This window comes from Colobus angolensis, unplaced genomic scaffold, assembly GCF_000951035.1.
Source record: "Colobus angolensis palliatus isolate OR3802 unplaced genomic scaffold, Cang.pa_1.0 Scaffold90, whole genome shotgun sequence".
NCBI lineage: Eukaryota > Metazoa > Chordata > Mammalia > Primates > Cercopithecidae > Colobus > Colobus angolensis.
The window spans coordinates 1,919,166-1,938,656 of NW_012122932.1; the positions used below are offsets into that span (position 1 = coordinate 1,919,166).

Consider the following 19,491-nt stretch of genomic DNA (forward strand, 5'->3'; position numbering starts at 1 on the left):
GAAGGAAGGAAGGAAGGAAGGAAGGAAGGAAGGAAGGAAGGAAGGAAGGAAGGGAGGGAAGAGAGGGGCAATTCATGCTCATAATAGATACATTTAAAAAAATTGGAATGACCAAGAAGGTTTACAGTATGAGCATGTACTGATAAATACTAATAGATGAAAATAATGGTTTATCACAATTCATTTGGGAAATAAGAAAAAGATCTGGGAATATAAACCAATTGGTCACACTTCCCAAAAAAGAAATGACCCCAGTATTAATTTGTATGACGATTAGTAGATAGGACATGAAGAAAGCTTTTTTCTGACTGATGATGATGATGTAATTACTTTGGTCCACTTGACATGACACCATGGCTTTCCCTTCAGTATCATTACAGTTTTAATCATTGCAGGACAGCACTGCTGGTCTTCACTTGGCATGTCTAAATCCTAGGGTTTTCATTTCCTGCATGTCTTTATGGTGAATTCCTTTAATTAACTCACATTAAAATAAAAAAGACCAAGGGAACAAAGGAATCACTCACTTTAAAGGTGGAAAAAATATGAGCCTCGCTTTGCCCTACCTAATATCCATCAGGGACTTCCTAATGTTCAGGTAAAGACAACTTCTTAAAGTTCTTTTTGGTTTGTTCCTTTTCATATTAACCAAGTAGTATGTGTTCATTGGCAAAATCTTGGGAAATGTAAGTCAACAAAATGAAAAATAAATAAATAAAATTCACCTGTAATTCCACCTCCTGAACACTTTTTATATTTTTATATTTTCTTTAGGTCTTTTTTTCTATGCACATACAAACAAATTTTAATAGACACAGTGTTTTCAAATCTACATTTTCATTCAATATATTCTAAACATCTTTGTAGTTCACTGCAATTTTTTAATCTGTGATAATTTCTTAAACGTTTATAACATGTCCATCCTGTGATGCTCTCACTATATCTTCATTACATTCCAACCATTCAAGGTAATTTTATGCAGTTTTATACTTTGTAGCTAGATATTAAAAACTTAGAGGTTAAATGACTATGCATTTTTGAGGCATCTGCTATTCCCTCACCCAAACTTGGGTTATGATCTATTCCTTAGGGTTGTGTTTCCCCCCATCTTTTCTTCCTCCCCCTCTCTGTGTCACTTCCCTCAAAGAGACACTGTAGGCTAATGGGAGAATAAGTGAAGTCCATAAGTAATTGTAATCACTACCATTGGCAAATAAAAAGACTTTGGATTCAGAAGAGGATTTCTTCAATCACCTTGCAAACATGCCTACATATCTGAAGGCAAAGGAATTAAGAGATCTTTCTGTAGAAAGGAGGAAAAAAATAAGTAATGTCTTTTATCTCTCTCTTTTAACAATTAACAAAACAAAAATTAAGAATGGACAGGATGCCTTCTCATGTCATACAATCAGCTGGTAGCTGAACAAATATTAAACTCTGATTTCTGATTCCCAAATTTGTGCCTTTCCACTGTGTCACATTGATATACTCTAAACAAATCAGAGCTGGGATAAGTGAATTTGGTACCAAAATAACAACTGTGGGAAAAGAACACTTGTCAAGTCAAGGGATTCTCTGTTTATGAGATATTCTTCTGACTCTATATACAACAGCGGTACATGCCCTGAGAGATGGGAGAGAAGGAAAAAGATAAGCTTTTATTTTTTTCATTTGATTTTTCCTTCTATGGAGAGCTATATTCATCCTTTGATTAAAATATCACACATATGGGTAAGCTGGCTTCCAACATGGCCTCTAAAAAGGGAAAGCTAGACAGTGGCTTCCTGAATGTGCAAGTGCAAATATTTCGCAGAGCAGAGAATGCTCTTACCTTGGGGGTCCACTTAACACAGATTCATAATGCTGAGTGGAAAGTGGCCATAATATGAACTGATAAAAGCCATTAAATAAACCAGAAACCTCTCAATGAGATCTGCCAATCCATCCTTCACCTTGTGCTTGCACATTGGCCTTAAGGATGCAGTATCTGGGCTGCAGCAGAGAAAAAAGTAGTCACTTCCTTTATGCATTGGACTGAATAGTTAGCCTGGCAGCATACCACATTCTATGCACCGTTTGATGTATAGCTTGAATTTAATGACCTGTTTGTTAAACTGAATGGCAGCATTGCGCGTGCACACGTGCACGCACACGCACACACACACACACATACACACAGAGTGAAAGAGAAAAATGACAAAAAGCTGATATTGCCTTATTACCTTGGGAAGCTTTACTATGACAAAGAACTGACAGAAAATGTAATGGACAGTCACCGAGTCATAAACACAGTGGTTTATAGCTGGAAGAGTCCTTGTAGATAATCCATCTCAAGACTTCCTTTTTATTTAAAGAAAAATAAAGAATTTAAGGGATTTGCAATAGTTGTATAGGTTTCTGGCTCAGTGGCATTTGACCACACACCAAGAGAGAGTTTACAGATTATTTAATACCAGGGTTGGAGTACTGATAATCATAGCTCAAAGAAGAAAAATCCAAAGTGAAGGCAAGCAAATCAGAATCAATACTCTCATTAAGTACTCAGTGACCTTTTTCCCTCCAGGTTTATATTTTTCTCACTTTCTGGGTTGATTTTTATGTATTAAATACAGAAAAAAAAAATAATGAAAGAGTCCCTTGATTGTAACTGAAATCAGTGTATCTAATGTGTTTTCCAATATTTATCATGCATATGCCCTCATTAGATTCACATGCAAGAAATGCTTCAAATTGGAAAAAAAATCTTTAAAAAGTAGTTCATAATTTCCCTTGTAGGATTTAACAGTAATTTCTTACTTCAGTCTTATATTCTGTTTTCTAATAGTTCCTAAGTGATGAAGTTTCAAGCATGCTGAAATTGATCACAGCAAACCATTCACTCTGCAAAGTGATCTGTTCGTGTTATTTTGTTCGCTTCATTTTAAAAATCCATTTTCTCGCGTTATTCCCTGAATCATGGCCATTCATGGCTTGATTCCATGTAACTAACATTCTTCCTTAACTTTAAGGCAAGACAGGTTGCAAAACCCCTACACACACGTACACACGCCCCCACACACACTTTCAGGTTTGTAAACTCAATTTTCATGAATTTACTGTTTTTCTTCATTCATGTGCCTTGATTGATGTTCTTAAGTTTTCTTGTATAGATTTTTACATATTTGATACTCTATTTGTATATGTTCTTATGTTCTGACAAAGGCCTCTGGGTCTCTCAGCAAAATTTTAGTGCCTAAAGGCTTATAGCTTACTGTGCTTTTAGGATTCAGTTTTATTCATCTTTATAGGTTCCCTACTCACTACTTACTCCCGCACACATACACCTAACTTAGTAGAAGCCATCGTAGGTGTTAGAATTATTTTTAAACTTAATTATTCATTTTATTACAATCAAGGCCACAAATTTAACGAATACCTTTTGCATTCAACTTAAAATATATTTTTCAGTTCTGTTTCCATTCAAAATGTTCAAATATGTCTCTGGTTCCTAATTGAACAGGTTTATTAGGTGACATCATTTTAAAAAACAGATACTCTTTGGTAGTAATTTACATAAAAATAAGACACTTGAGTTATTTCAACACTAATCACTGAGATGGGTTTGGTCAGACAGTATTAAAATATACTATCGAATGGCCAACATTACAGTGTGTAATAAACAGCATCAGGAAGTAGGCACTGTAAAATAATTCACATTCAGCTTTTATTTCCCCAATAAAGAACAAATATTATTTCACTTAAATAAGACTGTATCTTTATGGCAAACGTTAAAGTATTAAAATGTTGTTTGAGGCCCTGTCCTTTTGTGGCTGAATGGGAGACACATACTATCACAATGTTTGTAATGTTTTATTGTTAACTTTTTTGTTTATATACTGGTCTTCCTACATAAGGCTTTTGAAAATGGGATTCTGATCTTCATCCCATACACCTAGTATGAAAACAAGCATGAAGAAGCCATTTGGCTAACCATTTATTAGCTGGTTGAATCTGGGCATGTTCCTTAACATTTCTCTTAGTTCCTCAAATACAGAGGTTCAAAGGGGAGTACAATAGTTCCTGCCTCAAAGATATTATGGTTGTCAAATGATCAGAACTCCGCCCGGCACACAGCAGGTGTTCATTCAATACTCCTCCTTTGTACAACTCAGGGAAGTGCCACTCACACAGTCCTCACTAGAGTTGTGCCCCTCTGGAACCCACCCTCAAAGTGTGAGATGTCACCATCATCCTTATCGTCATCATGATTATTAGGCCCAAGAAGAGAAAGATTTTGTTTCACCTAAACTACAGAGAGGGCAGCAAAAATGTAAGCAGGTCCTTCACAACGAGGATGGCTGTGCCTACCTCCTAAAGGGAAAAAGCTCAGAATTCTGCAGATTGTGTATGGATTTTTGTTCTGTCATGTAATAATCCTTGTCGGAGCTTTTCAATAAAAATGGATTATGACTGAGCCACATAGTATTAAACTTGGATTTTTGTCTTATTACCATGTATTCAAATAATTACTATGAACTAAACCCACTACAGACTAATGAAAATAGGATGCTGAATATCCCAGAGAGAATTGAAATTTTTAGTTTTTAAAGAAATTAGGTACAAGAATGTCAATTGCATTAATTATATTATTGGGTTTCAAACTATTTTGAGACAAGATCTTTTCTTTTTTTCCAAAATATTAGGAAACCAATGAGTATTTTATGCAGAGCACCTGGATCCTATCCTCCTTGCCTTTTCCTTCTGTCTGGGGCTCACCAGAAATATTGTGTTTGTCTCTGTAAACCAGGTGGAACCGCTGACCCAGGTGGAGCAAAACTGGATAGTCAAATATTTGGGTTTGTAGATGATTTAAACATTTTGATATCAACATCCTTCCTTAAAAATATTTATCACATTTTGTTAAAGAAGTAAAATGCATTTTAGTAAATCTGGAAATCAGAGAACTCAAAGAAAAAAATTCTCATAAACTTACCACCTAGAACAAATTCTTTTTAATATTTTCATTTGCACTGTTTTGGCCCTTTAAAACATATGTATATATGTTTGTGTAATTTTCTTTTCACAGAATTGGGATTAAATTCTATCTTTTGATTTTTGACTTATTTAAAACTTAGACAAATCTTACATATTTTTTCTATACCTCTAAACATTTTTCTATAACATACTGTTCAAAGGGCTTCATTGTATTCCACAGTTGGGATAGGTCACAGTTAACTTATCATATATATGTGATCCATATATCTGTATATTTGACTATCCACAGTGACTCCACAGGACTTCTGAAAAATAAAAGTTTTGCTCCACCTGGGTCAGAGTTTCTAAATGGGTTTACACAGACAAACACAATTTCTGGTGAGCCATAGCAAAAAGGAAAAGAAAGGACAATAGGATCCAGGCTGTCTACACAAAATACCCATTGGGTGTAGAGACAGACAACCAAATCAAAATTTCAGTCTCTCATCCAAACCTATTCTTGCCATAATTCCTGCTGTTTACTGTAAACAAAAAATTTAAAGAAAAAAGCCTTGAGTTGCATGAATTTACACCATGTAAATGATAAGACCACAGAAACTATATTGTTCATGCATTAAATTTTGAAATATGTACTGCTCAGTCTATTTTGCAGTTGGGGATTTATCCAGAGGTGAAATTCCCATGAAACTGCTCTCTGGATCTAGAGGAAAAGAAAATGTTTATAGTTTAAAGAACTGTCAAATATACAGAACAAAATTTTTGTCTTTCTTATTTATTGCTTGAAAAAAGTAGGAAGGAAAATCAGATAATTTTTTAAAAATATATATTTAATGCCTATTTAAATTTTTGTTTTAAAAAGTGAATCCTGGATTATACTGTAGAAATACACAGAACTCACAAAAAGTCTCTTAAGAGTTATTTAAATACAAAATCTCTGAATGGTTTCTATTAGGACTGGGATTAATTCTCCCCTTATTTTCTTTTTTTCAGTGAGGAAAGTGTGTTTATGTAGGCTTTGTTCTTGAATGTAGATTTAAGCAGAGCGTTGCTGTTCTTTTTAGCAAAAATTGCATCTTGATGAATATTTAAGAATAACAATAACATTCAAATATATTTGCCTTTTTCTTCATTTACTTTAATTTTCAGAATCACAATCAAGGTTTCATTAGAAGAGGAAAATAGTTTAGCTTATTTGTTAAGAGCAACTTTGCAGTCAGACAGAATTAAGGTCAGAATCTGGTTCCATCAGTCATTAGTTGGATGATCTAGAGTAAGTATTAATTTGCTTGACCTCAATATGACTTAGTTTGGTTATGAATAAAATAAGAATAGAATCACTTTTTTCAAAGTGTGATGGTATAAGGTAGACAACAAATTTAGTGCAATGCTGGTATCTAGTAAGAGTAGTAAAGCAAAATAAAAACCAACACAAAACAAAAACTAGCATTAATGTCAAATATGTTTTGAAGGAAACCCTTAGATATATTTTAACCTGGATTTAGTCCAAAAAGTAAACTGACACATCGCCATAGTTCCTATTTACTAATGTAAACATTATTATATTTGATTCATCAAATGAAAGATATATGTTGAGAAGAAAGGAAGGATTAAATACTGATTCAAAGCATTCTCATCACCTTATGCATTCGTAGTTTAGGCCCATTAGTTACAGTTCACACACATAAAGACTTGGACAGGGAACTGTAGTGCTACTTATGTTTCTCTTGTAATTGTTACATGCATTAACATTCCATTTATATTTGGCCCTTTATCCTTTTAAAAACATAAGTTCCTTTTGGACAGGGACCAGGGCTAACAATTGGAAGCCTGTAAATATTTTCTATTTTGAGGAGCTTCAGTGAAGCTTTTGTGGTACTGCTGATGATGATAATAACATACCTGCAGGAAGTATCTATTCATATTCCTCCCTCTACCACCAAAACGAAAAAGTTCTTCGTTTATTTTGCTGTTTCCACATATGGGAACCATAGATTTGCTAGGACAGATACATGTGAATGGAAAGATCTGATGAGGATAATCAAATGACCTAAGATATACATATTAATATATAATGTCTACCCCACTTTTATTCTTGTGAGAATGTAAAGTATTAAAAGTTTTTTTATAACTTGTAAAATAAAGTATTAAACATATGTAAATTATGAAAAAAATGCCTTAGTCTACTAATTATGAAAGACATAAATAATTGCTGGGACATAAGGGGAAACATTTAAAGCTGCAAATTATACTGTTGAAATGTCATTGGGATTGCCCACAAACCAGACCTAAAGCATTAAACTTCAGACAGATAATTCATTTTTAGCAAATGTTTGTCTGCAGGATTATTTCCTGTGTTCAAGATTTTCAGCTTCTATATGAATGAAACCTGAATGTCTACCTGAAGAACAATAAATATCAATTGTGAGGGGGTGGTGGGGGGCAGGGCAGGGATTTCAAGTAGCACAATATCCATCCAGAATACCCACAGTTCAACTCCGGATGCCTTGAAGAAAGGTGGCCTGGTGTTGCCAGATTTTCTTTTTTTTCTAAGAGGAGGAGATATTCTAATATCTGCTGAAATGTCAAAATTATAAAATTTGGACAAAAGTGTGTTTAAAAAATACTGTGTTAGGAGCATATATTGCCTTGTACTAACATTTTACTCATGTTTACAAACACTTTTCTTGAGCTGGGTCCAGTCCGCAAGGCTCCAGTTTGTAACCACTGTGCTGCATAATCAGACAGACTTTATTTTCATCTCAGTTCAAAAATCGCTAATTGAATGGCTTTGGGTATGAAATTCAACCTATCAAATCTTCATCTTTATTGGCAAAATGGGAAGAAAAATGCCTACTTCACCAGCCTGCTGTGAGAACTGCAAAAACAGGCATGGATGAAAATATTCAGCATACTAGATGCATAACAGATGCTCAAAGAGTTTAGATCTTCTTCTCATTTTCTGGATAACTTAAAAAAGGAAGTTGCTTTTTTTTATTCCTTTCATACTTGTTATATTCAGAGCATATCAGATATCCTTGTTATTAGGAAGGTCAGCGCTAACCCTTAACTACTGGAATAAATAGTTTTACTTGAATTATAAAGAAAATTCTAAACTGTGGGTCTCGCTACATCTTCTAAAGAGTAAAGATGAGTCAGCATCAACTCTGAAAAAATTTTCAAATTTACCCAGGGGGAAGTGCATATTTGGCAAAAGTCTGTCTTGAACGAAATGTTTTTCCACTGCTTCATCAGCTACTCTCTGTCATAAGGATCCTTTCATTAGTCAAACAGCACTTAAGCACCCCAAGAATATGGTTAGTGATGGCACCACGTGAACTGAGAAATGATCGATTCTGCTTAGATTACAGCTGACTACACAGCCAAAGATCAATGTTTCAAAGCAAGAGGATTATACAAAATAAATGTAGATAGTTCATGTTTTCAAACTATACATATATTAGTGAAAGTTCAGTTAGCAAATGATCAGTGACTGGCTAGAAATATTAATCTTATCTCTTTACTATTGAAAGGGCATACCACAAGAATATTTCACGTCAAAGCCTTTTGTAAAGCGTGTACCCACCCCATTGCTAAACCTAGCAACAAAGTGAAATAGGGCAAGGTTGAAAAACAACTCCGGAACTAACTTAGGCAAACAATTCCAGGAATCTAGAAAGCAGAGCAGACCAGGTGAGCAGACCAGGAAAACAAGCCCCTGATAAACGTCATCAGTGTTTCAAAATGTAACCGCCCTACCCCTACCCTACCCCTACCCTGCAAGCCACTGATAAACGTCATCAGTGTTTCAAAATGTAACCGCCCTACCCCTACCCTACCCCTACCCTGCAAGCCCCTGATAAAGGTCATCAGTGTTTCAAAATGTAACCGCCCTACCCCTACCCTACCCCTACCCTGCAAGCCCCTGATAAAGGTCATCAGTGTTTCAAAATGCAACCGAAATACCAGAAATGGCGGGAACCGATCATAATCAGCCAAATCACCTTGTTCAAATGTCAGCCAATCCTAAGTATGATGTGTACAAAATCCCCTAAGACTCTGTACCTGTTTACCCCTGACTATAAAAATGCTGTCTGGAGCCCAGTTAAGGAACTTTCCCGCTCGTCTTATGACTAGTGAGGAAGTTCCAGGTTCGAACCTGTAATAAAGATCCTTGCCGCTTGGCTTTGACTCCGGACTCTGGTGGTCTTCTCTGGGGAATAAACGGTCTGGGCATAACACTATGTTTCAGGGGCCTTGACTAAACCATGTAGGCTTGATTTCAAAAATTGTATGTAGGATGAAAGGAGAAAAATATAAAATCACATACCATAGTTAAAAGAGATTAAACAGTATATACGTAGTCACACTGTCCACATAAGAGTGTTCGTATGAATCAGGCATGTTTAAGTGTGCGTTTGGATATTAAACTCTTTTACACCTGTACAGTGCAAAAACCCAAAGGTCACACTCAGATGCAATGATCGAGTTCCCTTGTCGTAGGCTAATACTTTCCTTTCTCTTGTTTCGGAGTGTGGAATTGCACCCTGTAGGTCAAAAATGTGGACAATCTGGCTAAGAAGAGAGCAAGACAGGTAAAGCATTCCTTCCACGTAAAATTCATTGGGGGAAGGTATTCCTTGTTACTTCATTTTTTAAAAAGCTGAGACTTATTTTTCATTATTGCTAAATGGTTTAAGCATCTGGCTCAAAATACTCTGTATTCTAAATTTTATAGATGATTTTATTTAATGAAGTGCTTTAAAAGGAAGTCAAAATTCTAACGTTTTCCATAATACAGCTAAAAATAATACATTCTCCAAAATACAAAACCCGTTTCATAGTTAATTAACTACAACTTAATTTACTCCTTAAAAGACAACAGGAAACAGAGACTGAGCCAGTGGTCAAAATAGTTCCTTCCTTTGGGTTTAGGAAACTAGAACTGAGCAGATGGTGGAGAAACCCCCGTAATTCCAGAGTACCCATTTTCATAATCTGAATTACCTAGCAAATCCATAAGAAAGCAAGTTGAGGGCCTATAATATCTTCAAAACATCTAAGTCCTTCTCTCTTTGTTGCCAATGTCAGTTAGCAGAATTAGCAGCTTGTGACTTCTCACGTGAATTCTCAGCATGGATTGTTTAATATAAATTCTCCAAATTGGTTACCATCATATAAAAATTTGTTGACTGTTTTGCTCTTCATTTAATGGCTTATTGGTAGAATGAAGACAATAGCCTAGATTTTACAGAATGGTACTTACTTAAAATATTGTCGAGTTGTTTTCATGAGTATTCCTGCATTTAAAAGACCTAATAATTTCATTTTGGAAAATAGGTTCAAATTAGGTAAGCTTGACCTATGAGTAGGTTAAGGGCCTTAAATATACATCAGTGATGACTACAGAGTAAGGGCTCAGTTTATTTTTTGGAATGTACCTCTTTCCATGAAGTGCTGCATAAGAAAGAGCCAGGTAAGAAATGCGAGTAAAAAACAATTGCCTGGTTTTTACTGTGGTTATAAGCATTTTGCAGGGGAACATTTCCAGTTTGGAAAAGAAGGCATGATGAAAATATCACCCTCGTCTCCTAAGCACATGCTCAGAGGCTTTTTTAGAGTCATAATTATCTCAGCAAAATTCCCTTATTGAAAATAATATCGAGTGGTTTTCTGGCCACAGAGTGTCAGCTAAAATTTGTCAGATTTGGTTTTCCATGCATATTCTAACTGAAATTGGACTCCAGAAATTCAAGAATTGCAGTAAGTGCTATGATCTTGATTTAGATGCCAAACAAAGAAAGGCAACAAAGGCTTTTTCCTCACACTTAAGTTACAGCATATCAGCAGGTTAGACACCCATAGAAATGGCTGTCCTCAGTGGTTCAAATGCATGTCCGTGTGTCTGCCAAGCTAACCCTCTTGTTCAAGTCACTCTTCTTATATTTGATTTCAAAACTCTCATGAAAGCAGGATGCTGCCTTAATTTACCTTTGGAGTGAGATGCATTTTTGATTCAACTTAATTTTTGGATGGAGATATGATGGAATGATTTGTTTATCATTAGTGAATTTGGTAGAGCAGATTTCTAAAATAGCACAATAGCTGTGAGTGTGTATCACATAATTTACTGCTTATAATAATTAAATTACTAACTTATTTTAATAAATTACAGTAAATTAAAAGGTATTTGTTAATGATGTTACTATTTCTGACTTGCAATTCCATTTTTAAAAGAAAATAAAAAGATCCACGGAAGTGTTCATAATCTTTCTTACTTATGTCATAGTGTGTAGTGAGCAGTCTTTAATGATGGATTGTTAAGTGTTGTGATATATTACCTTTAAGAATCTGATTTTGCCTTATCAAAATCATAACATCCTGAGGATATGAATAAAATTCATTTTGCTTTTACAGTCAAATTAAAAGAATGAGAATCACAGTCGAAAGAGCAACTAGTTGAAGTCTCTTCTACAATCTTAGGCGAGGAGCCATTTAGGGGACCCTCATTCTTTCATTCATTCAGCCACTCAGTCAAACAGTCTTTACGGAGTATGCATGTTGTACCAAGGCATTCATTACAATTGGTGAACAACACAGTTTCATTTTCTGCCCTCATGGAGCTTACATTCTAGTGAAGAGTAAATAAATAGCTCTGTAATTACAACTTTAGACATGTATTATGAAGGAAACACACAGGTTGCAGAGAGTAAAAGGGGAGACATACCAAAGGAATTTTCTCCAAGGTATTATGCTTAAAGCTCAGACTCAAAGTTTAAGAAGAGTCAACCATTCATATTTTAAAAAGGGGAAAGAGTCAGATGACTGGGGTTTTATTTGAAAACTATGACATACATGAATTTATTATGAAATAATGAATATAGTGAAAAAATAGCAAAACTACATCTTGGTGATATGGTTTGGCTGTGTCCCCACTCAAATCTCATCCTGAATTGTAGTTCCCATAATCCCCACATGTTGTGGGAAGGACCCAGAAGGAGATAATTGGGCCTTGGGAGTGGCTTTCCCCATTCTATTCTCATGATGGTGAGGAGGTTCTCATGAGAGCTGATGGTTCTATAAGGGGCTTCCCCCTTCACTCAGCTCTCATTCTTCTCCCTCCTGCCACCATGTGAAGAAGGACATGTTTGCTTTCTCTTCTGCCATGATGTAAGATTCCTGAGGCCTCCCCAGTCCTGCAGAACTGTGAGTCAATTAAATCTCTTTCCTTTATACATTACCCAGTCTTGAGTATGTCCTTATAGTAGTGTGAGAATGGAATAATACACTTGGTTTACTCCAAAAAGTCATTAAAATATCTTCCCATAACCGATTTGAGTTGCTTAACCAAGGTTAAAACTACAGGTCAGGCGGGGCATGGTGGCTCACACCTGTAATCCCAGCACTTTGGGAGGCCCAGGCAGGCAGATCACTTGAGGTCAGGAGTTTAAGATCAGCCTGGCCAACATGGTAAAACCTCATCTCTACTAAAAATACAAAAATTTTCCAGGCATGGTGGTGTGCACCTGTACTTCCAGTGCTCAGGAGGCTAAGGCACAAGAATCACTTGAATCCAGGAGGTGGAGGTTGCAGTGAACCAAGACCATGCCACTGCATTCCAGCCTGGGCAACAGAGTGAAAGCCTATCTCAAAAATCATCATAATAATAATACATTAAAAACTAAAAAATAAAACTACAGGACATACCACTACAACACTGGGGAAAACTAACATGAATCTGAGACAGATGTGTTTTTGTTTCTGTTTTTTAGTTGTTGCTGATGTATGCACCTGGTGAAACTCCTCGTGCCTCAGGGATTTCACTGCCTTGGATTCAGACTTCATTTATTATCAGCAGACAAAGAATGACCAAGGTTAATTTAATACCAATTGTAAGATGCAGTGGCAGGTCAGGGTAACAGAGTTCATATCTCCTGAATATAATGCCTGACTCATGACTGCTTTAAATCAAGCAGGATCTATCTGTATCATAAGAACTATTTAAAAGTAAAGTGTGAAGACTCCCAAGTGGGGGAAAAAACAGCTTGAATCATCAAGAAAAATGCATGTGGAAATTTAAAATTCAGTAGAAACACATTAGTTGACATGGATAGATGGCCACTATACATAAAGCAAAAGCAATATAAAACAATGCATAGAGTATGATCCATTTATGAAACTGTGTCTGCATGTGTTTCTATGTGCATATGCAAAAAGATCTAAAAGGAAATACTCCAAAAATGCTAACAGTAATGATTTATTGATGGTAGGCTTATGAATGATTCTCATCTTCCCTTTACACATTTCTGTATTATCATTTTTCCATAATGAGGATGCATTATTTTGAAATATAAAAAAACTTGAAGCAACAAAATTTACTTGTAGTAATGAATAATAATTTAAAGAATAATTTTTTTAGTGTGACAGGCCTCATTTTTACTGAAAGTTAATTAATTATAAAGGACGCTTTTTCCAAATGTAGAATATGGTTCAATGCCATGATTTGCTATTTGGCCAGAGCTGAATTACCAAATACTTATACCAGTATGTGCCTAGGGCATTAATAAAGAAAAAGATACACCAGAAAATTAGAATATATGAAAAACAAATAAATATTTTTGATATTTCAGAAAAATGTAGGAGCATTTGTTCAGAGAAAATATCAGAAAGTCGTTGAACTGATGTACACTTATTTTATAACAATATCATTTTTACTTTTAAGAATGTGTAGGTGGAGAGATAATGAGGACATATAGGTAGGAGGTGGCATAACCTTTTTCGAGATTCAGGACCTACAGGAAGTTTAATCTGATCCTAAACACAGAAAACAATGGTCACCTCCCAAACTCTATGTCATTAAAAATAAAAACAATATTTATCTATAAAATAAATGCATAGCAGTCCAACAAAGTTCTGATTTTCACCCAAACAAATGCTTCTAGGTTTTTCTGATATATCAAGAAGCCTAGATTTTCTCTAAAATACTTTTCTGTGTGTGTGAGCCATTTTGTTTGTTTTGTTTTGTTTTCGTTTTTTGTTTGTTTGCCTGATACCCTATGCACATAGTTAGTGTATTCGGCAATTCGATATGGCCAAAGAACACATTTTGGTACCTGAAATATTCAAATAAAATGAGCCACACAACACAGATTAGTAAATTGAATTGTCGGGGCCGGGCGCGGTGGCTCAAGCCTGTAATCCCAGAACTTTGGGAGGCCGAGAGGGGCGGATCACAAGGTCAGGAGATCGAGACCATCCTGGCTAACCCGGTGAAACCCTGTCTCTACTAAAAAATACAAAAAACTAGCCAGGTGAGGTGGCGGGCGCCTGTGGTCCCAGCTACTCGGGAGGCTGAGGCAGGAGAATGGCGTAAACCCGGGAGAGGGAGCTTGCAATGAGCTGAGATCCGGCCACTGCACTCCAGCCTGGGTGACAGAGCGAGACTCCGTCTCAAAAAAAAAAAAAAAATTGTCTTACCAATTAAGATTCAAATTGGTAAGATAATTTGCTACCTTTCTACTATGGTAGTTTGTACTCATGAGACTAAGGATCCAGCCTGTTACACCATTTATCAAACACAAATTTGGACAAGTCTACCCTCCCTGAATCTGTTTCCACTTACTTTAAAGAATTGTTATGACCCTAGCTTTGCTGATATGATAGAATTGAAATGATAGAATATAAATTGAAATTGATAGAATATAAAATGAAAAAGAATGGAAAAATGACAGAATTATAAAAACTTGTATTGATATACGGTGAAGTGATGTACTAATTACAACTATATTGTTTCCAACACTAACTGTTTCATGGGTGTATATCTTATATTCTCCAAGGAAATTCTTTCTTGCAAGCATATGCAAATTCTGCTAGGCATATGAAAGCTCTACAAATAGTTGTTAGTCAATTGATTAATTTATCCTGTTTGAAAGCACATTTTCCCTTGATAGAATAATAGTGGAATGTGTAAACAGAGGGGACTGTAACACACTTCACAGAGTAACAACCAAGTATAAACCGAACGCATTTCTTTCAATAAAAGACCACCATTGCGTTATTTATATTAAAACTTCCACAATAAGCTCCAACCATGAGAACCAAAGTATTGACTTTTCATGAACCAAAAAGAAATGTAGGAAACTGTTTCACTCTCCAAATATTGTCTAAGTCATCCTGAAGTGGACTTGCAGCAGGTACATAAAATCAAAACATGTTCTGATGTCACTCAAAATGAGAAACATCCTATTACAAAGTGAGAAATTAATTAGTGTGTGTCTTAATTAAAACAAGTTTTACTAAAGGCTTACATACCAATCAAAATATTTAACCTTAATATTCTAATATGAATGACATTTTTAAGATAGTGTTTGAGTGGAAGATCAGTTTGTTAAACAGCACATTTAAGCATTAATTTGTATATATCTTTCATATAATTTGTTTTTTTAAAAAAAACAACTGATGATTCTTGAATTATTTTGTATAAAGACCCCATTAAATAACACATTACATTTTTCAAGGTTAACTATACAATATGAGATAATTTTAATATAGGTATTTGACATCACGCTCCATAAAGTTGCTGAGAAAGAAGGGCTCTTATGAAAAGATAAATGTTTAGTTTCCTGAATTTTGGCAGGATTACATGTAAATTTCTCTAGGAAGATGATCAGTTGATTTCTTTACAAATACCTAGATACTGTAATTTAGAAGCCAACCACAAAATGGAGTCTTACTGTTATAATCTAGAAGTGCCTCATCTTAAACAACTAATGTACTCTCTTAAATAAATGACTCACTCTAGAAAAAGCAAGAGAAGTTCTTGACAAGGAAATCTAGTCCATCCTAGATAAACACATATCTAGGTCATACTTTTGGAGGTTTTGACGAGAGAAGAGTACATTGCTTTATTTGATTAGCCAGTTGACTACTCACACTTACTATGAGGAACTTCTACATTTTTATATTTCTAATCTTCATAATTCTTCATAAAGTTGAAGCCCATTGACCACATTTGAGGTTTTAAAAAATAGCAACAAGCAATGTCCTATGCTTATGCCCCATGCTCAGTTTATCTGAAACAAATGATTGTCATATTTCATTGTTCCCTTCTCCAAATGAAATAATCCTAGCTGATTTATTTATTTATTTATTATTCTACTTTATGTTCTAGGGTACATGTGCACAACGTGCAGGTTTGTTACATATGAATCCTAGCTTTTAAAAATCTTTCCGCAGAGAGTTCAACTTCTAGTGCTTGAAACACACTTCACTTTTCGGCGGCCCCTTAGCAAAGGCCATATAATTGTCTTAAAGAGTGGGGTCAAAAGCTAGACTTGTATTTCCATCAGGGTAATAGCTGACACATAGCTGAAACAGGCTATCCACAAGGAGTTTTAAGCACATGACCTAAGGGATTTGCCTCTGTTCAAACTGTACCAACTTTGCCTATAAAACCACCTCCAAATGAAAACTCAACAAGAAAGAAACAAAAACAAAGCCCCAGGATATCTGCTTTCATTGCATGAAATGGGGTCAACTAGGACAAATCTTAATTTTTTAAGTGTACTATAGACATATCTAACATTTTGATTTTTGGAAGTCAAGTGTTATCGCTAAAAGATTCAGGATACAATGTGTTATACAATTTGTTATAACATACAAGCCCAGTACCTCTTTTCTTGCCCTATTTCATATAGTTGTTACAATTAGGCACAAAGTAGCATGAGTTTACAAAGCTGTGGATCTATAATATATGACATGCTATGAGGACATGCACAATTAAGTCCCCAAGGGCCCTTCTCATGTATAAGCCAAATAGAACAATTATTCTCAGACAAATTAAACTATAAACCCGATTCAAATACATGTGAAAATTATAAATGTGGGGGGAGTATGTAGAATCAGATGCCAGACTAAAGCCCCAAATAGTTGTCATTTTATATTGTAAAAAATGTCTGTACTGACAATGATATTGTTAGGGAAGAGACTAATGGATAAAACTATAATAGCCCATGTGGTAAATGTAATACTACTAATACACTTTACCTACATATTTTTTTCTGGCTTTAATTCAATGAAATCCATTATCCTGGGTGGGAATGGAACCTCCTCATCTCAGGGATCTTTAGTCTCCTGAGCTGCCTTAAAGCTTTGACATAATAAAAGGTCAAGCAGATCCCAGTAAGCATTTGTAAATTACAATAGCTCCCCACCACCCAATTCAGCTACAAGCCACACATTCTCCCGTTCAGCTTTGCTCACTCCCTGGTTTCATTTCATTGTATAAGCAGACTAATTTGGAAACGGCTGGGCTAGGGTGCTTGGGAATACCTAGATTTTCAAAACAATCCTACTTTCCTACTTTCTTACTTACAGAAGGAGACCCTTAATACAACATTTGAAAGAACTGTAAAATGGTTCCTGGATACTGAAGGAATGAACAGCAGATAGCAGCACTATTAAATAAAATGAATGCATTTCACCTGCCAGCTCAGCTGTGCTTCCTGGGACACAAGGCACAAACATGAAAAGGTTGGGGTGGCATTTCAAGAAAACTGATTTGCTTCAACATTGATTTGGGAAGATGCTAGACACAAAATAATACCACAAGCCACCTCCCTTTCCCATCATTGTAAATTCGGAGTCCTCAATATCATCCCCCACAAACCCAATTAAAAATAAAGAGGCAGGCTACAAATTTGCATCTAGTTCTATGACACAGATCAAATCATAGGCATCTGTTCCAATTGGTCACAATGAAACTAAGAGACAATAACCAGAGTAAATTTCACATTAATCCAAATAAAGCCAATGAATAATAATATAAACCAGAAGCATAGTTTCAAAAACATGCAAGTACTTCCAGGCATGCAAGGACATATCTAAACCATAAAAATGACTGCAAAGCACACCCTACATATAAATATGCTTCATAAATGCAATATAAATGCTACGTAACATGTGTATATATGATATATATATCCATAAGATATACATGTGTAAGTTCACAATCAAATCTACGTATAAAATAAAACTGGGTCTTGCAAATGATTTCTCAACAAGAGTACAAAATAAAATGTCAAATTCTGGGGCCACTTTCTCTAAGCAATCAATAAAATAAGCAAAACCACCTTATAATGAGTCTGAGAAGCTTGTGAGACACCAAATGTATTTCTGAAGAAGGCCCAACCCTGTATGTGAGAGCTGCAAATGAAATGATTCCTTTCAATAACACTCTCTTCTTGTTGTTAGCTCTTTTTCCAACCCCTGATGCTGTTGCTAAGCTTAGGGAAAAAAGGCACCAAGTGGCTCAGTCTGCATTCTGAGCCAGTTAGAGATAAAATCAGAACACCTTTTTTTTAAAAAAAAAAAAAAAAAAACACAAGAGGTTGCCTTCTCACTTCTCTCTTCCTGGCAACGTTCTTCTCCCTCCATCCTCATCTCTGTCTCCACATCTCCCCCTTCTAGTCTGAGGCACGGGAGTCATTGTTCAAGTTCAGGCCAGAAATGTATACACAGGTCAAATAATAACACGCTAAACCAAGAAGGGAGCCCTACTGTTTCCTACTCACCATGCTGAGACCCGGAGAAGCTGTTTAAAGGAGGGAGAGATGCAAACTGAATCCATTTTCCTTATGACCAAGTCGGATGCAGCCTCCGAACCCAACATCAGCAGCGGCTGCCGGTTTTTTTTTTTTTTTTTTTTTCCTCTCTGTCTCTGGTTGGCGATAGTGCGAACAGGAACCACCCTTCCAGCCCCGCTAAAGTATCAGCAACAGAGGCGGCGGCGGCGGCAGCAGCAGCAGCATCACCAGTTGGGCCTCCTCCCTCTCGGAGGATGGGGTGAGCTCGGAAGCAGCCAGGAACTTGCAGCAGACACCTCCTCTGGCTCCTCCTCTCTCTCTCCCCCTCCCCCAGTGCCCCACCCCTGCTGCGGTAGAGGCTGCTGGCCCGGCAGCTGCTGGTTGCCATGGCAATGACCAATGATAAGCGACCAAGCTAAGGGGGAGGGGAGATGGGCGAAGCAAGCTGCAGGGTCTGGAGGGGAGAGAGAATATGTGCTGCTGACCTCTGGGATGCTCTTGATCTCTCCTACCCTGGACTCCAGGTCTTTTAAAAAATGGGGCAAGGGTGGCTAGGCAGGGGGAGAGAATAATTAAAATTTAATTGAAATCTAGATCGAAACATACGTAACAGCTTAGCTATTTTTTGCATTTTCTGTGGTTTTCCAATAAAATGTATGAAACTTATTATCAGAAAAATAATAACAAATGTGGAGAAAATTATGTCGCATAACAGCAGATTATTATTACTTCCAAACGTGTTCGTCCTTTAGAGCATCTTTTACTCAATACCAGGCAACAAGGTTGTCAGAAAGCAAACGGAGTGGCTGGACTTTGTAATAGATTAAGAATCTGGTTGATTCCTTTGCACTACTCCCGGCTTGTTTTCAGGTAAGTTACTTGGTTTCACTGTTTTTCCAGCTACCCTTCTGAAGAGGACTTGGAGGAAATTGACGCT

The 19,491-nt window shown here is 36.2% G+C and overlaps 1 protein-coding gene across 4 annotated transcripts in view; it reads right to left on the reverse strand.

Annotated features, from left to right (window-relative positions):
• The window catches only part of JAKMIP2 (janus kinase and microtubule interacting protein 2), a 195,731-nt gene extending 176,790 nt beyond the window's left edge, over positions 1-18,941 (reverse strand). For all 4 annotated transcript variants that reach the window (XM_011931503.1, XM_011931502.1, XM_011931501.1 and 1 more), the window contains exon 1: positions 18,543-18,941. In XM_011931503.1, the coding sequence (XP_011786893.1) occupies positions 18,543-18,545 (3 nt within the window). In that variant the 5' untranslated portion in view covers positions 18,546-18,941. The remainder of the gene's footprint in view (positions 1-18,542) is intronic.
• Positions 18,942-19,491: the final 550 nt, after the last annotated feature.